The 22,211-nt window shown below is 48.7% G+C and overlaps 1 protein-coding gene across 4 annotated transcripts in view; it reads right to left on the reverse strand.

Moving 5' to 3' along the window:
* EHMT2 (euchromatic histone lysine methyltransferase 2) overlaps window positions 1-22,211 on the reverse strand; it is a 40,507-nt gene continuing 18,296 nt past the window's right edge. For 3 of the 4 annotated variants that reach the window (XM_081181768.1, XM_081181770.1, XM_081181771.1), the window contains 17 exons: window positions 21,127-21,270; window positions 18,884-19,113; window positions 17,973-18,161; window positions 16,393-16,475; window positions 14,844-14,971; window positions 12,728-12,850; window positions 12,255-12,356; window positions 11,112-11,216; window positions 8,826-8,980; window positions 8,556-8,723; window positions 7,783-7,927; window positions 7,247-7,324; window positions 5,227-5,342; window positions 5,016-5,102; window positions 4,715-4,793; window positions 3,226-3,401; window positions 1-1,503 (listed from right to left, as the gene is read on the reverse strand). In XM_081181768.1, coding sequence (XP_081037894.1) covers window positions 1,323-1,503; window positions 3,226-3,401; window positions 4,715-4,793; window positions 5,016-5,102; window positions 5,227-5,342; window positions 7,247-7,324; window positions 7,783-7,927; window positions 8,556-8,723; window positions 8,826-8,980; window positions 11,112-11,216; window positions 12,255-12,356; window positions 12,728-12,850; window positions 14,844-14,971; window positions 16,393-16,475; window positions 17,973-18,161; window positions 18,884-19,113; window positions 21,127-21,270 — 2,289 coding nt within the window. In that variant the 3' untranslated portion in view covers window positions 1-1,322. The remainder of the gene's footprint in view (window positions 1,504-3,225; window positions 3,402-4,714; window positions 4,794-5,015; window positions 5,103-5,226; window positions 5,343-7,246; window positions 7,325-7,782; window positions 7,928-8,555; window positions 8,724-8,825; window positions 8,981-11,111; window positions 11,217-12,254; window positions 12,357-12,727; window positions 12,851-14,843; window positions 14,972-16,392; window positions 16,476-17,972; window positions 18,162-18,883; window positions 19,114-21,126; window positions 21,271-22,211) is intronic. The other variant, XM_081181769.1, reaches the window with a different exon arrangement.

The raw sequence follows: 22,211 nt of genomic DNA on the forward strand, positions 1-22,211 counted from the left end.
TTTGCTTTAAGTTCGTATCAAAAAATTGCCAGATGCCAACATTTATTGGTTTTATGGCCCCAGAAAATTACAGTTTAAAAAACAAAATTGTGAAAACCCATAGAAAAGAGAGAAGATAGAGAGGGAGAAAGAGAGAATGATAAGGCTGGCCCCTCCAAACTGAATCAATACTTCTGCTGTTCCAGAGGTTGAAAGGAGATACAGCTATGGGACCGTCACGGGCATCACCGAGCTTGGAAAAACCTTGGCTCCAGTTCGAAACTGAAACTTGTGTCACACGCACACAACACACGCACAAAGGGTAAACATTAACTTGGCCCCCAAACAAGAAAAAGGCCACTAAAAACACCCCCCCCCCTTCAGCTGACAAGGCGCATCAGACAGGAAGCAGGATAGCAACACGCAGATACACCATCCCACCAGGAGGAGGCAGCGTTATCTCTGAACGCAACCCTCAGGCTCCTCACTGCTTGATGTCGGCTTGTCCTCCATCAACAACAACACTGCAACATGGGGGTCTGATCCCCCAGTCTTTCCTCACAAACAGGAGCCTGTTTGGCGGGCCTGTCTGTGAGCCAGCGTCAGGCGATTATTTGCAGCATGTGGTTGTTGAAGGAAGAAGACCACCGGCCCCAGGCACAGGGCTCAAAGTGTGACCCCGCTTTGGTGCCTGCGCACAAGCAACGAGAGCACCCGGGCCCGGCACGAGAGGAAAGTCCCGCGTGCAAAGGTTTCCCCGGTTGGCAACAAAAGTGTGAGTGGCTCGGGAGTTATACTGGCCTGGCTATGTGCGTCAGGCCCAAGGCCTCCAGGTGTGCACGTGACCTTTGACCTCTGCCCTCTGTATGCCAAAGATGGGGAAGCTGCAGCCTCCCAGGCGTCGCTGGACCCCCAGGCCCCACAGCGAGAGATGCAGTGCAGCCATCTCTGGAAGGCCACCAGCGCTCCACCCATTGCTCTGTCCAAGGCGCTGGGCACCTTTCGGCCCTCCAGATGTGGCAGGACTACAACTCCCATCATCCCTTGCCATTGGCCGTGCTGGCTGGGGCTGATGGGGCCTGTAGTCCAATTGTGTCTGGAAAGGTTCCGCACCAAGCACAGAGGCTCCCCTCGCTTTCACCTCCCTGGAACAGGAGACAGTTTTTCTCCTTCGCCAGCCGGACTGTTTCTTTCCAGGCAAACTCTTCCTCTTCGTGGATGGGGTTGGGGGGAAAGGAGAAACTCCTGCGCTTCCATCTTGCTTGCCGTAGGAGAGCAGGCCGCAGCCGGCTGGAGAAGGAGGGGAGGGGTCCCGACGCCGGGGTCTGGCAGCTGGGCCCGGCTCAGGCCTGCGTGGCAGGGAGGTTGCTGCTGTCGGGGAGGCCGTCTTGGTGAGCCTCCAGGCGGGCGAGGCGGCTTTGCTCCAGGGCAATGGCCTCGGCCGAATGCTTGCACTTCTCTGAACCGCACTGGCATGTGAAGTATTTGCTCTTGATGTCCCAGAAGCGGTCGCCGTAGTCAAACCTGGGTGGCAGAGCAGGGGAAGAGGAAAAGGAGGAAGAAGAAGAAGAGGAGTTTGGATTTGATCTCCCGCTTCATCACTACCTGAAGGAGTCTCAAAGCGGCTAACATTCTCCTTTCGCTTCCTCCCCCACAACAAACACTCTGTGAGGTGAGTGGGGCTGAGAGACTTCAGAGAAGTGTGACTGGCCCAAGGTCACCCAGCAGCTGCATGTGGAGGAGCAGGGAAGCGAACCCGGTTCACCGGATTATGAGTCCACTGCTCTTAACCACTACACCACAGGGTGAAGTTTGGGTGGGGACAGACCGGAGCCTCACCTCGTGACAGCAGGCACTGACTCTGCACTGGTGTATCCAAGTACAGCCGCTTCAGGTTGCAATTTTTTGGGTTACGGACGCGCCGAAACCCAGAAGTACCGGAACGGGTTACTTCCGGGTTTCGGTGGCCGCGCATGCGCAGAAGCGCTAAATCACACTTTGCACATGTGCAGAAGCGCCGAATCGCAACCCGCACATGCGCAGATGCGCCGCTGCGGATTGCGAACATGCCTCCCACACGCATCATGTTCACAACCCGAGAGTCCACTGTAGCTGGAAGCAAGGGGTTGACAACCTTTCGGGGACACCGTGGACACGTTTGCAGGCCACAGAAATCAGCAACTTGGGGGTGGCGTTAGCCACAGTGGCTACGTTCCACCTCGGTGGATGGAGGTGGAACATACCAAGTCGCCAAGTAGGGAGAGTGGGTACTATATATGTGCCAGGACTCCCCCTACTTGTGAGCCCTACCCGCTGGAATTGCCCTGAAGCTGCAATATAGGCTTGGAGAAAACCCACTCATATCGGCTAATGAAAGTTTCTTTCAAGCCTAATTCCAGAAGGGGGGACGGGGGACAGGTTCGTGTAAGGTAAAGGTAAAGGGACCCCTGACCATTAGGTCCAGTCATGACCGACTCTGGGGTTGTGGCGCTCATCTAGCTTTATTGGCCGAGGGAGCCTGTGTACAGCTTCCGGGTCATGTGGCAAGCATGACTAAGCCGCTTCTGGCGAACCAGAGCAGCGCACGGAAATGCTGTTTACCTTCCCGGAGGGGTACCTATTTATCTACTTGCCACTTGGATGTGCTTTCGAACTGCTAGGTTGGCAGGAGAAGGGACCGAGCAACGGGAGCTCACCCCGTTGCGGGGATTCGAACTGCCGACCTTCTGATCAGCAAGGCCTAGGCTCTGTGGTTTAACCCACAGCGCCACCTGCGTCCCTTACAGGTGCCTGTAGAGGCCAGGAATAACCTCCAAATGCACATGCATACCCATGGGTACCATGCTGAAAGTGGTGTGTGTGTGTCTGCATACCTGCATACTTTTGACACACCTGCCATTGGTAGACAGCCCTTGGAAGAGGTGGTCAACCCTCAGTCAGGCCTTGTGCTGAAACAGCGTTAGCATGACTGATGGAGAGGGGAGGGACTGTTTTTCATCAAGGGAAAGACAGCCAGAACCGAACCCCCACCGAGGTCGGCATTAACTGTTAACTCTTGACAACCTGTGCCTGAGCTGGTGTTTTCCTCTTCCCTCCTCTTCCTATTTCCTCACGTGCCGTATCTTTTTTTTAAGATTGTGAATCTGAGGGAAGGACTGCCGATTTTGTTAATTTTCTTGCAAGCCTTTTTTGGCTAAAGGGCGGAGGGGGGAAATGGCTCAATCAATGTCTCTTCTCTCTACTGACCCTAGCTCTTCGCCGGTCTGAATGTCCCGGCTGCTGAAGAAGGCAATGCGGGGGAAGCGCAGGTCCTGGTGAAGCATGAAGACTCGCACGGGGATGATGTTGGGGTCGCACAGGTGGTTGATGAAGCGGCTGACGTTCCCGTAGTAACGTGCGTCGATGCAGTAAACCTCACCGTCCTGCAAGGTGTAGAGGGAGGGAGGGAGGGAGGGAGATCAGACATAGGAGGAATCTGGGCAGTTTCCAGGGCCTTACGACCATCCAAGACCAAAGAGACCTTGGGCGTCCATGAGAAAGGGAGGGTGGGTGGGGAGTCCCTCTACCAATGAATTATAATCCCCAGATTCCTAGATTTTCTTTTTAAATAATAATAATAATAATAATAATAATAATAATAATAATAATAATTTATACCCCGCCCATCTGGCTAAGTTTCCCCAGCCACTCTGGGCAGCTCCTAATCAAATGTTAAAAACAATACAGCATTAAATATTAAAAACTTCACTAAACAGGGCTGCCTTCAGGTGTCTTTTAAAGATAGGATAGCTGCTTATTTCCTTCACATTTGAAGGGAGGGCGTTCCACAGGGCGGGTGCCACTACCAAGAAGGCCCTCTGCCTGGTTCCCTGTAACCTCACTTCTCGCAATGAGGGAACCACCAGAAGGCCCTTGGCACTGGATCTCAACGTCTGGGCTGAACGATGGGGCGTGGAGACGCTCAGACACTGAGCAGGTATACAGGACTGAGGCCGTTTTTAAGAAAAAAAGGAAATTTCTAGCATTTGTAGAAGCTGAGATCCAGGGCAAAATGTGCAAGCACTCGTCTTCTCATTTTGGGGGTGAGAAACTAGCCTGCTCCCCCACTCCAGTGTTTTATGCCACCACCTTACTGGAAATTTCCTGCTGATGACCCTGAATAATAATAACAATAATAACAACAACAATAATAATAATAATAATAATTTTTTTTATACCCCCCCCCACTCTGGGCAGCTCCCCACAGAATATTAAAACCACGATAAAACATCAAACATTAAAAGCTTCCCTAAACAGGGCTGCTTTCAGATGTCTTCTAAAAGTCAGGTAGTTGCTTATTTCCTTGCCACTACTGAGAAGGCCCTTTGCCTGGTTCCCTGTGACCTCACGTCTCGCAGTGAGGGAACCCAGGTTGTAAGACCTAGAACTTTCAATTCCTAAACGTTGACCAATTTAACTCAGGTTCACCCTGATCTGCTTCCCTGAGCTGGGGCCCTTCCTTTTTAAGAGAGGATCCCTCTCTTCAGACACCCAACTCCCACCCAGGCAAACCTATATAGCTTCAAACAATGATGCTTTAAGTGTGCTTTAAGCGCATTATGCAAATGTGACACTAGATGGCGATGGTGAGCTTGACAAATTCACTATATTTTTCAAAACCTTTTTTTAAAAAAAGAATTTCCACAGTGTTTTTTGTGTGTGTCTAGATTCCACCCAGGAGCCTGGATAGCCTCACCTTATTGTCCAGATCAAACAGGTACGAGTCGTCTTCCCTGACATCAGCTTCTGCATCAGAAATCAGTTCCCCCACATACCTTCAGGCAGGAAAACATGGGAGATGTGAAAGAGGGGCTTGCTGGGCAGCTGCTCCTTGAAGCAGGCAAAGTCTAGTACCAAAACCCCAAAGTTTGGAGAGGAGGGCCTCTCTGCCTCCCTCCCTCCTTCCCACCCACCCATCACAACGCCTCTCCTGATGTAGCTGGAGCTTTGGGGACAGGGGAAAGGGAAAGACGAGCTTTCCTCCAGCACCAACTCACTCGCATATAAAGGTTCCTTGGGGAATCGTCTGCAATGCCCGGACACCCCATCCCATCTTGGCCGTGCGGTAGAGCTGCAGGCGGACCCTGCAGTGAAGGGAGAACAGAAGGACACTGGTTTCCAGCAGGCTAGAGAGACATGGTGGGGCCTGAGTCCCCTTCCGTGGTTTTGGAGGTTCTGAACGCAGCAGCAACAACAAAAAGAACTCACTTGATGCCACTCTGCACCACACGGTTCTTGCAGTTTCTCCAGCAGGTGCAGGCCTGGTTGCATTCGAAGATCAGGGGCGGCTCGATCTTGTTGAACTCTTGCAGCAAACGGCCGTCCTGCAAGGGGGGGAAGAACAGGAAGGAGAGGGTAAGGAAGTTATCCAGGCAGAGGAAGAAGAGTTTGGATTTGATATCCCGCTTTATCACTACCCGAAGGAGTCTCAAAGCGGCTAACATTCTCCTTTCCCTTCCTCTCCCACAACAAACACTCTGTGAGGTGAGTGGGGCTGAGAGACTTCTCTGAAGTGTGACTGGCCCAAGGTCACCCAGCAGCTGCATGTGGAGGAGCGGAGACGCGAACCCGGTTCACCAGATTACGAGTCTACCTCTCTTAACCACTACACCACTGGCTGCTGCTTCCCAATTGCCTTTCGAATCTATAGCCAGAGATTAAAATAGGGCTTGCCTGAGATGTTGAGATTTCCCTGTCAGCCTGTGTGGACAAAATGTGCAAAATGGAAATTCTGCCCATAGGACAGTGGTCTGCTATCTTCAGGGAACTGTTTCCTGTTGACGTGTCTGCAGAGGAGCTTTGCAAGTACACCTTAAAACCCGTTTGCCCTGCAAAGGGTTCCCTGATGCTCTCCAGGGCCTGGTCATTTCACAGTGGCCAGGCACTGAGCAGATGGAGTTGACGCCAGGGACCCCCCTGGTGCACATCTGGCCCAATCTTGCCCACCCACTCCTGGCTCTGCCTAGTGTGGTGTAGTGGTTAAGAGTGGTAGTCTCATAATCTGGGGAACCAGGTTCGCGTCTCCACTCCTCCACATGCAGCTGCTGGGTGACCTTGGGCCAGTCACACTTCTCTGAAGTCTCTCAGCCCCACTCACCTCACAGAGTGTTTGTTGTGGGGGAGGAAGGGAAAGGAGAATGTTAGCCGCTTTGAGACTCCTTAAAGGGAGTGAAAGGCGCGATATCACCAGCACCCAGTTGACTTTTCCCGTGGGTCAACAGCCCTGCAAAGAAAAGAATGGTTCCTCACCCTCGACTTAGACCAGGGGTTGAGGAGCCTTTTTGGGCCAGAACTTTCTCTCACACTGCTGGCCAACATTTTGAAACAGGTGGGCAGGAGAAACCTACCTGTCACTCACCCGACACCATGACAAAGTCAGGTAGACAATCCTGCCCACCTGCCAAAGGTGATCCATGGGGGGGAAGGGGTGCGCTTTGCTACTGTGTTCCCCAAACTCCAAGTACCCAGGAGGGAAGAGTTTAATTTTACTCAATGTATATACATTACTTCCTACTATATAAATATATAAAAGTGATTCACAACCAAGGTAAACAAATATGACACACACACAAAAACATTGTGAAGAACAGTTTTAACCATGTCACATCATAATATTGGTGCTGTTCAAATGAACAAGAAATCAAAAACCCTTTTAGCTGCTGCTAAAAGGCCTCTTGGCGCTGTGGGTTAAACCATAGAGCCTAGGGCTTGCCGATCAGAAGGTTGGCGGTTCGAATCCTTGTGACAGGGTGAGCTCCCATTGTTCAGTCCCTGCTCCTGCCCACCTAGCAGTTCGAAAGCATGTCAAAGTGCAAGCAGATAAATAGGTACCACTCCAGCGGGAAGGTAAACGGCGTTTCCGTGTGCTGCTCTGGTTTGCCAGAAGCGGCTTAGTCATGCTGGCCACATGACCCGGAAGCTGTACGCCGGCTCTCTCGGCCAATAAAGCGAGATGAGCGCCGCAACCCCAGAGTCGGCCACGACTGGACCTAATGGTCAGGGGTCCCTTTACCCTTTACCTTAAAAGGCCTCTTTGGGGAGAAAATTCCACAAATGAAGCCAAGCACCAAAGCCACCTTCCAGTTCAACCAAACGAAGACCATACCCCACTCTGACAAAAAAAAGGGGTGCCAGTTTATATACTCCACTTACTATGTTTCCTGACATTTCAATGTTTCCACCTTTCTGGGTCAGCTAACAAGCCACTTATACTCCCTCAGTCACTCACCTTGTCATACCAGCAGCGGATGCTGAGCTGCCCACATAAGCAGTTGCTGGAGGAACAGTCATCCTGGCAGGTGCAATGCTGGGAATGTGAAAAGAGAAGGTGTGAGATGGATGCCACACAAGGGGAGGGAGAGGGAGAGGTACCAGCCCCCACCTGGGGCAAAGCCACCTGCAGCCCACAGGCAGGCCAACCCAGGTGTACTGCCTTGCCAACTTGGAGAGGGAAAGGGGGAGGGTGGAGCCGGCACTACAAGAGGGGTTTTGCCACTGTGGCGTCCTTGAGATCTTCCCCTGGGCCCCTGCAAAGCCTCCCCTGACCCCGGCTCCCCCAGCACTGGCCCCTTAAACACAAGGTACTGGGGACGGTTAACACCTGCCCCCTAAAGAAAGCAGATGTCCAATTCCAGATTAGCACAGCGATAGCCTTTTCCGGCTCCTTGCTAAAAGTGTTTCGTTCTTTTCGTCTCAGAAACTGTTTTTATTTTTGGAAGGAGGGCACTCGCTACGAAGCCCAGGTTGCCCAGCCAATGGAAGTACCTGCAAATGGGTGATGTTGCGGTCGATGTTCATGGTGGAAGTCTCACAGTTTTCCGAGATGTATTTGTAATCCTCTGGGCAGGGCTCGTCGTCCACGGAGTTGACACAGGGAATGGGGACGTTCTCGTAGCCACGGGCCACGTCCCTGGAAAGAGAGAGAGAGAGAGCTTTAAAGGTATGCCGTGTGTGCAGCCAAAGTGATGTCTTTTTGAGTACAGTTGTACCTCAGGTTACATACGCTTCAGGTTACAGACTCCGCTAACCCAGAAAGAGTGCTTCAGGTTAAGAACTTTGCTTCAGGATGAGAACAGAAATCGTGCTCTGGCGGCGTGGCGGCAGCAGGAGGCTAAAGTGGTGCTTCAAGTTGTGCGTTCTCAGGTTGCGTCCCGCGGTGACCCAGAAGTAACGGAAAAGGTTACTTCCAGGTTTCGCCGCTCACGCATGTACAGACAGACAAAATGATGTCACGCGCATGCACAGAAGCAGCAAATTGCGACCGCGCGTGCGCGGTTGCGTGCTTTTCAGGTTGCGAATGGGCCTCCGGAACGGATCCCGTTCGCAACCAGAGGTACCACTGAAAATCAATAAAAACAACTGCTATAGCATGCACGCGCTCTCTCTCTCTATTATTATTATTATTACTGGTGAGACAGAATGGATGCAATTCTCTGCTAGGTCCACACAGAGACAGCCATACAAGCACCACCTCGTCCAGCAGGGAGGAGTTGGAGGCAGACCCCCTTCCCTCATCCAGACACGACCTCAAACTGCACCTGCTAATGATGCGCTCGGTGCGCACGGAGCGGTTCATAATCCCTTGGCGGATCTTGCGGTTCAGCTGCAAGGCAAACCACACCTCCGAGTTCTCCAAGGTCAGGTCCAAGGGAGTGTCCCCTTCTTTGTTCCGCACTTCAGTGTCGGCCCCCCGGGACAGGAAGAGGCTGCTCGGGGGGAGGAAGAGAGGATTAGAGCCGAAGATGTCGTGGCGCCCAGCCTGCCTCCAACCCCCCTGCAATGCAGAAGAGAACCCTGGCCGGTCTTACAGGACACACTCGTGGTAGCTCTCCCGCGCGGCTATGTGCAGAGGCGTGTCTCCGTGGAAATTGACCGCGTGGAGGTCGCACTGGGCGTTCAGCAGGACTTCCGCAATCTCCGCGCTCCCCGTGAAGGAGGCCCAGTGCAGGCAAATGTTCTCTTCCTGGTTGGGAGAAGAGGGAGGAGTTACAGGAGGATATGATTCTGTCGGGGGGGGGGGGTACTATTATTGCAAGGGAGGAAAACCAGCATAAAGGAACAGAGCAAAGAGAACACTAGGAGAGACTTTTGATTGTAGCTCTACGCGTTCAGCAGGCGGGCTGAGAGAATGAAGATTCCTTCTACTGCTTTTTCAAGCTATAGTTACTTGATAAGAACAGGGCTTCTCTAAATTTTAAGAACGTGCATGCTTGCCTAACTTAAAGTAGATCAGTTGGGAGTCGCTCTTGAGTGAATACTTTGAATAATTTATTTTATGTAGCTGACAGAATTAAAATCAGAAGTCCTTTTTATTTTTCTTCTATTTTTTGGTGTTCTTTTGGCATTTTCTTTTCTCTCTGGTTTTGTTTTTATTTAGACTGGTTTCTTTTATCTACTTGTGTTATGAAAAAGCTTTAATATAATCTTATTTTAAAAACAAACAAACTTGCACACGTTTCACATAGCTCTAGTGTTCATCTCTGAAACGCATGGAGCTGCAATAAAAAGTCTTACACCAGTGCGCTCCGGAGCCCAATTCTCCTCTTTGCTCTGTTTTACAAACAGCTACTAAGTCACGATGGATATGCATTTGTTCCATGCAGATTTATGCAAGTTGAACCGATTATCCCACTCGTTAGAAAGCAACAGGCTTCAGGGTCAGAATCACGTGCAGCAGAAGGGGGTGACAGAACGTTGAGGTGACTGGATGGACTGTACCACTCAAGGCTTCAAGTGGGATGGGGGTCACATTTATGGAACGCTCACCCACATTAAACACAACAGAAAACCAGCACATTAACATGGTAGGATAGGACATTTCCAGTGCTTTCTATTGGCAGAGAGTCGTGTGCTTTTTAAAAACGTGAATGCACATTTTCTTTAAAAAAATAATATTATTATTATTTATTAAATTTGTGATAAATTTGATAAGTGAAGGTCCTGTGTGAGTGTCTGGAGGCGGTTGAAGGATGGATGGCGGCTAACAGATTGAGGTTGAATCCTGACAAGACAGAAGGACTGTTTTTGGGGGACAGGAGATGGGCGGGTGTGGCGGACTCCCTGGTCCTGAATGGGGTAACTGTGCCCCTGAAGAACCAGGTGTGCAGCCTGGGAGTCATTCTGGAGGCACAGGTCAATTCTGTGTCCAGGGCAGCTGTTTACCAGCTCCACCTGGTATGCAGGCTGAGACCCTGCCTGCCTGCAGACTGTCTTGCCAGAGTGGTGCATGCTCTGGTTATCTCTCGCTTGGACTACTGCAATGCCATCTATGTGGGGCTACCTTTGAAGGTGACCCGGAAACTACAATTAATCCAGGATGCGGCAGCTAGACTGGTGACTAGGAGTGGCCGCCGAAACCATATAACACCGGTCTTGAAAGAACTACACTGGCTCCCAGTACGTTTCCAAGCACAATTCAAAGTGTTGGTGCTGACCTTTAAAGCCCTAAATGGCCTCGGTCCAGTATACCTGAAGGAGCGTCTCCACCTCCATCGTTCTGCCCGGACACTGAGGTCTAGCACCGAGGGCCTTCTGGCGGTTCCCTCACTGCGAGAAGCCAAGTTACAGGGAACCAGGCAGAGGGCCTTCTTGGTAGTGGCACCCACCCTGTGGAACGCCCTCCCACCAGATGTCAAAGAGAAAAACAACTACCAAACTTTTAGAAGACATCTGAAGGCAGCCCTGTTTAGGGAAGCTTTTAATGTTTAATAGGTTATTGTATTTTAGAGTTTTGTTGGAAGCCGCCCAGAGTGGCTGGGGAAACCCAGCCAGATGGGCGGGGTATAAATAATAAATTATTATTATTATTACTGCCCTTCATCCAAAGATATCAGAGTGGCTCACAGCATAAAAATGAAAAATTAAAAACACAAAATACATGATACAAACACGAATAAAAACAAAACAACCCCATAACCCCTCTCCCCACCTGCAGGCCAAAGTGGTACAGTCCATTTGGCCCCCTCGTTTCTGAGCACGTGCAGACGCAACCTCTAGTTAATCTAGAGCAAGCCCCACCCCACTTTTCTTTTGAGCCAGCTTTGCAGGCCTGAGCTCATCCTGCACGGGAGCCAGGGGACCAAAAACTCACATACATTGTCAGTCAACGTGACGTCGGCTCCACGGGTGAGAAGCATGCGGATCACCTCAATGTGCTTATGCTCAGCAGCCCAGATAATGGGGGTCCAACCGCCGCTATCCTAAACAAGGGAAAAGAGAGAGAGAGGAGGTTTGTGTGATGGCAACAGAAGGCCTGTGGCTCAAAAGGCGGTTGTGTGCTATTGGGAGAACTGCACTGCCTGCCAATTAGCTGCTGGGACAAGTTCAAGGTCAAGGTTCCAGAGTGGGCATCTTGCAGACACCGTTCTATCAAGAGGACTTTCCCTTCACCTGGCCCTTGATTCTTTGAACTGGAAATGCTGGGAATTGGACCTCCAGTGCAAGAACAAACCAAATCTCTCCCAAATAAATAATTATAATGTCTATTATGACATGAGCCATTGCTTTTAGACACTTACAGAACACCTTTATTCAGTGAGGGAGGCTACCCAAACATGATTTAGTTACCAATATTCATTTTGTTTGTTTTTAATTTAATTTTATTTTTTGTTCTCAACAATGATGGTTTTAGGCACATTTGTCTCTTAAACTAGTTTGTAGATTTTATCCATGCTTTAGTTACAATTTCATTTCTCTACCGCATGAAGAGCTCTTTGACCAAGCAGTTTACAAACCACCTAAATAATTCATTTTAAGCATTGCTGTATTTCAGTGTGTGTTTTCCCAAAAAATGGTTGTAGAGCTGCTGTTTTCAATACAGTGGTACCTCGGGTTACATACGCTTCAAGTTACATACGCTTCAGGTTACAGACTCCGCTAACCCAGAAATAGTGCTTCAGGTTAAGAACTTTGCTTCAGGATGAGAACAGAAATTGTGCTCCGGTGGCGCAGCGGCAGCAGCAGGCCCCATTAGCTAAAGTGGTGCTTCAGGTTAAGAACAGTTTCAGGTTAAGTACGGACCTCCGGAATGTATTAAGTACTTAACCTGAGGTACCACTGTAAATCGGTTTTAAATATTTTTGCTCCCTCATACACAGCTTCAACTACTTGCACGCAGATATGTGTGAGTGTGTAAGTGCCACAAAATAATAAACATGCACAAACCAAGATGTGGAGGGAAGGAGGGGGAACAATGCAAGTCTGCCCCAATACCCACTTGCAACGAGCCCCTTACTCACCTGGGCGTTGACGTCCACCTGTCCTGTGGAGAGCAGCAAGCTGACCATCTCCACGTTTCCATTCTTGGCAGCGTGATGGAGACAGGTAGAGCCATCATCTTCCTGCAGTGGCACCACCGGGATGATAAAAACCAGCAGAAATTTATTTATTGCGGTTTATTTATTCCTTCCTCCTGAAGGAGTCCGTGGTAGCAAACACATTGATTCAGTGGTACCAGTGGCACCGATCCCTCTCGCTCTCCTGGCTTCAGCGAAAGCAACGTGAAGCCATGGAACCTGCATTCGCTCCATAAGACGCACACACACTTCCCCTTACTTTTTAGGAGGGGAAAAGTGCGTCTTATAGAGCGAAAAATACGGTAAGTGGCATCTCTGCCCCTACAATGAAACCCTCTCACAAACAGCCCAAATATCCCTCTAAGAGGGGCGCCTCCCCCACTCTCATCTACACAAATAGTAAGTCTCCTCTTGACCTTAGTGTAAACGCAGCCACCCCTTTTGACCAGGTAACGCGCCAACTCCACATGGTTGTTTGCGACAGCCTCCATCAGCGGGGTCCGGCGTAACTTGTCCACCGTGTTTATATTGGCACCAGCCTGTGGGGGAAGAAGAAAAGTTAAACAGGGCTTGTATATTCCCCACTGTGCAAGCCCAAACCTAGCTCACATGTCACACTAAACAGTTTAAGGTAAAGGGACCCCTGACCATTAGGTCCAGTCGTGGCCAACTCTGGGGTTGCGGCGCTCATCTCGCTTTATTGGCCGAGGGAGCTGGTGTACAGCTTCCGGGTCATGTGGCCAGCATGACTAAGCCGCTTCTGGCAAACCAGAGCAGCACACGGAAACGCTGTTAACCTTCCTGCCGGAGCGGTACCTATTTATCTACTTGCACTTTGACGTGCTTTTGAACTGATAGGTTGGCAGGAGCAGGGACCGAGCAACGGGAGCTCACCCCGTCGTGGAGATTCGAACTGCCGACCTTCTGATCGGCAAGTCCTAGGCTCTGTGGTTTAACCCAAAGCGCCATCCGCGTTCCTTCTAAACAATTTAGCCAGACACTAAATTGACTAAGTCAACCAGGAGAGGCTCACCTAGTTAGGATAGGATAGGCCTAGTTTGTAGGAAAGGCCTAATTTAGTCAACCAGCGAAGATAGGCCTAATTCGTATGTCATCGAGGAAGGATGGGCAGAGATATTAGAAACAAGGGGAAGTTTGAGTGGCTGAAGGTGGCAGAGTTGGTGAAGGGAAGGCTAAAGAATATAAGAAGAAAAAGGATTGGGAAGATAAGATGGGACAAAACTGCAGACAGTTATATAGATCAAATGGATGGAATATTCTTGCCAATGACAGCTGGCCATGGAGTTTTTTTTGTTGTTACTTTTTGCTGTCATTATGTTTATTTCAGGGTGGATAATAATCAATGATCAATGATTTTAAATAATCAATTATTTTAAATAAATAAAATCAATTTTTTTATTATTTATTTAAATCGGATTTTTAAAATAAAATGCTTTTGGAGGAAAAACCTTTCTAAAGATAGATAAGATACATTAAGATACATTAAGATACATTATAGTCTAAAGGCTATTCATCAGGAAATAAGTATTTGTTTTAAGTTTTTCATGTGTGCTAAAACGAAGTCTACGGTTGTTGTTGTTTTAAAAAATTGTTTAACCACATCAGTTAACAAACACGGATACATATACTATAATGTTATTGTTTTAGTTAAATAAATTGTTTAAATTGCTATTAAGGAAATGATTATTTTTCTCCTTCCAGCAGAAAAATTGTCCAGATATAAACAGCTAACTTATTAAATCTCACAATAATTTCATAATTACCGGTCTGTGTATTTCTAACAGTAAACCCAAATCTGTAATTTTTTATAGAACTGTAAAAACTACTCTGAAAATTTATTATTTCAAAAATGAAACCTTCATCTGGTTGTAAATATTAAGATTATACCAGCAGGAATGAGTCTTTCTGTTATAAAATAAATAAATAAATAAATCAAGTCTGACTGACTAGTGATTTAAATCGTGATTTAAATCAATTTGATTTAAATCAAATCCACCCTGGTTTATTTTTCTTTCTTTCTTTCTTTCCTGTTCCAGTTGCAAATTGTGGGGATGGGGAGTTCAGGGCAAAGAGTTCAGCTTGTATGCAGGAGAGGATAGAAAGGCAGCAGAGGCCCAAATGTGTTGGTTTCTGTTTCCCTCACTGAGCAAGTGCTGGTAGTCACAGGACTATGTTTTCATTCCACAGTCCAGATACTGTTGGATTCCCACAGGAAAGGGAGACGGGATGTGACGTTTACTGGTTTCCTGTTTCCTTGTTCTGTCGTTTCGTTGTTGGAGTTGCTCTCTGCTTCTCACAGAGACAAGATGTATATTTGTACACTCTCTGCATAGCTTCGAAATAAAGCTTAGCAATGTAGCCAACCTGCCTCATCCTTCTGTTGCGGACTCTGGGTGTTTTATACTCTGCTGGGCTTAAGTGAAGATGAGCCGTATCAGCTCGGAGGACTGGAGCTGAATTTTACTAACAAAATGCACAAACACACAACACAAACACACACACGTGTCGCACCTGCAGCAGAACATGGCAGATTTCCAGGAAGCCCTTCTGCGCCGCGGCATGCAGCGGGAATCGCTTGCTCTGCTGCTCGCTCTGGAAATTGGGGTCTAAGCTGTCCACTGGAAAGGAAGGGCAGACGTCTGGGAGCCGAGAGAGATAAAGCAACTCACTAAGTGGGACGCCTCAGGGCTACTTCCCAAGCGCATGCAGAAGCGGCTGTAAAAAGCAAGTCACCAACCTCCCTAACACGGATTTCAGTCCTTGGGCATGAAGAGGCATTGTAAGACTGGGAAAGAAACCTGTCTTTTCACTGCTCCCTTCACAAGGCCCTCCTTGAAACCATCAGGGGTCTGTGCGCATTCCGTTTAAAGAGAGCTCGCAAAACCCCAAGGGAACAGAGGAGGCTGCTTTATACAGAGTCAGACCATTGGGTCCACTGTCCACTAAGCTGTGGCCCTTCCCCAGGCAAGAGGGGTTTTGCATGCACTCATGGGTCCCCAAGGCTTGTCCCCTAGCCATCTTTATACGCTGCTTACTGAAGTTGATGGATGCCGAGACACAGTTTGCAAAAACACATACAGTGGTATCTCGGGTTACAGACGCTTCAGGTTACGCGTTTTCAGGTTGCGCACCGCGCCGAACCCGGAAGTACCGGAACGGGTTTCGGCGCTCGCACATGCACAGAAGCACCAAATCACGCTTTGCGCATGATAATAATAATTTATTATTTATACCCCACCCATCTGGCTGGGCTTCCCCAGCCACTCTGGGTGGCTTCCAACCAAATATTAAAATGCATCAAACATTAAAAGCTTCCCTAAACAGGGCTGCCTTCAGATGCAGAAGCACCGAATCGCGACCCGTGCATGCGCAGACGCGGCACTGTGGCTTGCGAACGTGCCTCCCGCACGAATCACGTTCGCAACCCGAGGTTCCAATGTAGAAACGTTTTAAAGCATGCAGCCCACAGCAGCATTCCCAAACCACCTCTTAGCCATATTATGACGATACTCTGTTAACTAATTAATTAATAAATTTTTATTTAATTTGTATATTGCCCTATACCCACAAGTCTCAGGGTGGTTACAACATAAAACCACAATATAAAAATACATAATAAAAACAGTAAACAATAAACAACCCCAACATATTTTAAAAGGGCGTTGGCTATCAATCAGCAAAAGGCCTGGTGCAGGAGGAATGTTTTTGCCTGGCGCCTAAAGGCGTATAATGAAGGCACCAGGCGAGCTTCCCTGGGGAGAGCATTCCAGACGGGGAGCCACTGCAGAAAAGGCCCTGTTCTCATGTTGCCACCCTCCAGACCTATTGTGGGGGGGGGGGCACATGAAGAAGGGGCCTCAGATGATCTCAGGGTCCAGGCAGGTTCATATGGAAAGAGGTGGTCCGGGGGGTACTGAAGTCCTGAGCCGTTAAAGGCTTTAGAGGTCAAAATCAGGACTTTTTTTCATTTTTTAAAGTAGGCTTGTTTTTGCCACTGGCCTCCCCATCTGAATGTCTACAACGCAGAGGATGAGAGAAAAGGATGCTCAGAGGAACTTACGCAACATCAGGACCACTTTCTGGAGCTCCCCTTGCTTGACCGAGAGATAGAGCTGGCGGGGGTGAAAACGCAGTTTCTTGCGCCTGAGAGAGATCAGAAAGGAGCCAGTGTGTTGTGGCAGTTAGAGGGTCGGGCTACGGCCTGGGAGACCACGGTCTGAACCCCTACTTGGCCAGGAAGCTCACTGGGTGACGTTGGGCCAGTGACTCGTTCTCAACTTAACCTACTTCGCAGGGTTGTTGGGGGGATTAAATGATCCAGTGGAGAACCATGCAAGTCCCCTTGAGCTCCATGGAGAAAAAGGTGGGATATAAATGCAACCGATATATGACAAAATAAATAAGAGGAAGTTTTCTCTCTGGCCGATGCCTCTTTAAAATGGCCCCTAATCTGCTTTACTGTAAAACCCCACGACACTGCTTGACGTTAATAAATATTCACCAATATAATAAAAACAGTAATAAATGTAAAGAAAGGTAAAGGATCCCTGGATGGTTAAGGCCAGTCAAAGGCGACTATGGGGTTAATAATAATAAATAAATTTTTATTTATACCCCGCCCTCCCCAGCCAAGACCGGGCTCAGGGCGGCTAACAACCAATAATAAAAACAAGTTGATTAAAATACAATTTAAAAGATTAAGATACAACATTAAAACAATTAGGGAGCACTCTCTTCATAGGAGGAGAAAGGAAAAAGAAAGAGGGGGAGGGAATCAAGTTGATTCCAAGCCAAAGGCCAGGCGGAACAACTCTGTCTTACAGGCCCTGCAGAAAGAAATCAGATCCCACAGGGCCCTCAAGAGACAGAGCCTTCCACCAGGCCGGAGCCAGTGTTGAGAAGGCCCTGGCTCTGGTTGAGGCTAATATAACTTCCTTAGGGCCCGGGACCTCTAGGGCGTTGCTATATATGGACCTTAAGGTCCTCCGTGGGGCATACCAGGAGAGGCGGTCCCGTAGGTATGAGGGTCCTAGGCCGTGAAGGACTTTAAAAGTCAAAACCAGCACCTTAAATCTGATCCTGTACTCCACTGGGAGCCAGTGCAGCTGGAAAAGCACTGGGTGAATATGCTCCCATGGCAGAGACCCCGTGAGGAGCCTGGCTGCAGCATTCTGCACCCGCTGGAGTTTCTGGGACAGCTTCAAGGGCAGCCCCGCGTAGAGCGAAATACAGTAGTCAAGCCTGGAGGCGCTCATCTAGCTTCAGGCCGAGGGAGGGCATATGAACCAAATAATGGTGGTCTTTGTCCACAGACAGCTTTCCGAGTCATGTGGCCAGCATGACTAAACCGCTTCTGGCACAATGGGACAGCGTGCCGGAAACCAGAGCGCACATAAACGCCTTTTATGTTCCCGCCACAGCGGTACCTATTTATCTACTTGCGCCGGCGTGCTTTCAAACTGCTAGGTTGGCAGAAGCTGGGACAGAGAAACGAGAGCTCACCCCGTTGTGGGGATTTGAACTGCTGACCTTCTGATCAGCAATCCCAAGAGGCTCAGTGGCTTAGATCTCAGCACCACCCGTGTCCCAATAATGGCCAGTCTTGCTTCCATGAAAACAGAGAGAGAACGCTTCACTTACCGCTCAGATTCCTGTACCACGAGGGCTCGCTCCAATTGTTCCCGGCCAGGCCCTGGAGGCAGCCCCTGAGCGGACAGCACCGCCCCATTTGGTAGGGTCAGCCGTGGCCCCGCGCTGTCGATCCCTGGGCCGAGACCCGCCATATCGTCCTGCGGGGGCTCTACGCTTGAGCCCCCCCGCATCCGAGCACTGAGGAAAGGAGATTACACAGACCTGTGAAATAATCTTGTATACACTATACAGTGGTACATATGCTTCATGTTACATACGCTTCAGGTTACAGACTCAGCTAACCCAGAAATAGTACCTCGGGTTAAGAACTTTGCTTCAGGATGAGAACAGAAATCGTGCAGCAGCAGGAGGCCCCATTAGCTAAAGTGGTGCTTCAGGTTAAGAACAGTTTCTGGTTAAGAACGGACCTCCAGAACAAATTAAGTTCTTAACCCGAGGTACCACTGTACATTTAAAGCGCAATGATGCCCCTGGAACAGACCTGTTCCCCCCCCCAAAAAAAATCTTGGGAACTGTAGTTTTCTACTGGTGCTATTAGAACCCTCACAGAGCTCCAATTCCCAGAGTGGTTTAACAATCCCTCTTCCCAGGGAACTCTGGGAATCGTAGCTCTGCTACAATGATGCATTGTTTATGGTAAATATTTTTCTACTGTCTAATCTTTCTTTTTTCTTTCTTTTTCCTTCTTTTCTAAACACTGCTACAAATATGTAAACAATTATGTATATATGCATATGATTGAAATTTGTGTTTTTTTTTACATTCTTGTATTATTTAAAAAAATTAAAAATACAATTATGCCTTTATTTCTCAACGTAAGTCACCAAGGAAAAGCCTGCACTATTCCTTTTCTGAGGAGCCAGCGGTCCTGGTTCCTAGCTGGCCAGCATTGGTCTCACCTGGGCTGGGTAGTGTCAGCACGGCCTGTGCTCTCAGAGGCTCCCTGCCCATGAGAAGGTGGAATGGGGACAGGAGTGGAGGTGTCTGCCTTGGCTATCGTGATCTCCTGGGCCTCGGAAGCATCTTCCCCACAGTGCGGACAGAAGATCATGCCGTTCAGCTGCGACACACAGGCCTTGTGGAAGCGATGGGCCACGCGGAAGTCAGGGTGGCACTCCAAAAAGGTGCCCTGGGGCAGGAAAACAGGCCATGAAAGATCGGAAAGGGGCAAGGGAAATTAATAATAATAATAATAATAATAATAATAATAATAATAATAATAATAATAAATTTTATTTCTACCCCGCCCTCCCCAGCCAAGACCAGGCTCAGGGCGGCTAACACCAAATATAAAAACAATTGATTAGAATACAGCTTAAAAAACAAAATTAAAATACATTAAAACATTAAAATGCAGCCTCATTTCAAATGGAACTCAATCAAAAACTTTTGGGGGGATAAAAATGTCAAGTCTTCACCAAAATAAAAAAATTCCTTCCAGTAGCACCTTACATGCACACTTCTTTTTTGCACACGAAAGCTCATACCAAGAACTAACTTAGTTGGTCTTTAAGGTGCTACTGGAAGGAATTTTTTTATTTTGACTATGGCAGACCAACACGGCTACCTATCTGTAACAAGTCTTCACCAAGGCTAACTATCCAGACTGGTCCTACGTGGGCCAGAAAAAAGCCAGGGAAGTCCCCAAATAGGAGTTCCAACACAGGAGGAGAAAGGAAAAAGAAAAAAGAAAGAGGGGGAGGGAATCAAGTTGATTCCAAGCCAAAGGCCAGGCAGAACAACTCTGTCTTACAGGCCCTGCAGAAAGAAATCAGATCCTGCAGGGCCCTGGTCTCATGAGACAGAGCGTTCCACCAGGCCGGAGCCAGTGCTGAAAAGGCCCTGCTCTGGTTGAGGCTAATCTAACTTCCTTAGGGCCCGGGACCACTAGGGTGTTGCTATTTACGGACCTTAAGGTCCTCTGTGGGGCATATCGGGAGAGAAGGGACCGTAGGTACGAGGGTCCTCAGGAAACTCCTGAGCTCGATGGCCGAGCTTCCAGAGCCCTCTTCCGACAAAGGCATCAAACCAGGATGGGAAGCAAAGGGCCTTGGCAACTGTCAAGCAGTAAGAAACCTCTCTGGGTTGACTGGGCCTAGTGTAACTATTGGAAGACTGGCCCTTCCTGCTGCAGTTCAGACCTGCGCCTCAACAACAGGCCTCAAGGGACCTTGGCCTGCCCCTGGTCTGGCTCCAAGAATTAAACTGCGGAACTCGCTGCCCCAAGATGCCGAGATGGGCACTGGCTTGGGCGGCTTAAAAAGAGGATGAGATAAATTCATGGGAAGATAAGGCTGTATCAGTGACTAGTTCTACCTCCACTGTCAAAGGCAGCATGCCTCTGAATATTATTATTGATTAAATTTGTATATCGCCCTATACCCATCGATCTCAGGGCGGTTCACAACATGAATACCTGTTGGTGGGACTCGCAAGTTGGGCACCTGCTCATAGGCTTCCCAGAGGCATCTGGTTGGCTGCTATGAAATCAGGATGCTGGCTTTGGCCTCATCCAGCTTCAGGGCTTTTCCTATGTTCTCATCTACACCTTTATTCCCTCAGCCCTAAAAAACAACAACTGCCAGCAACATTTATATTCCACGTTTCTTTCATCATGGGATTCTCAAAGGATCATCCATCTGGGCACAGATCAGACCCAGACCTGTTTAGCTTTGAGATCTGCAGGTCTGGGTGGTACACAAATTTAATTAATAATAATACATGTGGTGGCTTCATCTGCTTTGAGACCATACTACAGTGGTACCTCAGGTTACATATGCTTCAGTTTACATACGCTTCAGGTTACAGACTCTGTTAACCCAGAAATAGTGCTTCAGGTTAAGCACTTTGCTTCAGGATGAGAACAGGAATCGTGTGGCGGCAGCAGGAGGCCCCATTAGCTAAAGTGGTACCTCAGGTTAAGAACAGTTTCAGGTTAAGTACAGACCTCCGGAATGAATTAAGTACTTAACCCGAGGTACCACTCTATGTTTTTTCGCCAGGGCCCAGCACAGATAGGCGCAATCTGGAATCACAATCTTCCTCTCCAGACGCCTCATGAGTTCTGGTGACGCCTCCCCAATCGTGACTTGCTAGCAAGCCCTGCAAACCAAACACCCTCCTTTGGGCTTCCTTTCCTCACCGCAGTGCAGAAGTAGCCACACCCAGGGCAGCAGTGATGCTTCACCATCCGGGCTCGGTGGGCCTCGCACAGGACCATGAGGGGAACACGGCTGGAGGGACGCATCGTCTCCCGCTTCAAGATGCTGCTGCTGCAGCCGTTCAACTGTGAATAAGCAAACAAGATGGTCGCTCTCTTGCTCTCTCCGGCCTACGGCTCACAGTGAGGCAGGGCAGTACTGCTTTAGACTGCTCACATGCCCAAATGCTCCTCTCTCTCTCTCTCTCACTCTCTCTCTCTCTCTCTCTCTCTGTGCGTCTGTGTCTCTGTGTGCATGCACAACACCTATCAGAGACATTTTGTCACTCTTCTTCCATTTAACTTTGAGTCCCAGAGAGAGAGAGATGTCTCATGATAGGCTGAACCTGATGAATGACACGCACAGGTCATAATGATAATGATGGCGATAATAACAATAGTAATCACTTTCATCACCATCGCTAGTAATTATTATGCTTAACCATTAGAACCTGGAACAAAATGTTGCAAGTGTATCCTTTTCCAAACAGGGCACTCCCATTCAGGGTTCCAGACAGCTGTTTTTTTAATTAATTAAAAGCATTTCTGGCCTGCTGGCCACTGGGAACAATTTCCTCCAGACAAGATCATTCCACTCTTCCACAAACACCCTCTTGGTTTTCTTTTCCAGCTGAAGCTCTGCATTCTGTAACAACTGAGAATAAGTCATCCTCACTGGGCTGCTGATGGATCTGTTTGTTTGTTCTGTCCCCTTAAGGTTTAGTTGTTTCAATATACAGTGGTGCCTCGCAAGACGAAATTAATCCGTTCCACGAGTCTCTTCGTTTTTTCGTCTTGTGAAGCAACCCTATTAGCGGCTTAGCGGATTAGCGCTATTAGCGGTTTAGCGGCTATTAGCGGTTTAGCGGCTATTAAAGGCTTAGCGGATTAGCAGCTAAAAGGCTATTAGTGGCTTAGTGGCTTAGAAAAAGGGGGGGAAGCGGGGGGGAAATCGGAACACTTGCAAAGCAAGCCCATAGGGAAAATCGTCTTGCGAAGCAGCTCAAAAACGGAAAACCCTTTCGTCT

This window comes from Podarcis bocagei, assembly GCF_964188305.1.
Source record: "Podarcis bocagei genome assembly, chromosome: 2".
NCBI lineage: Eukaryota > Metazoa > Chordata > Lepidosauria > Squamata > Lacertidae > Podarcis > Podarcis bocagei.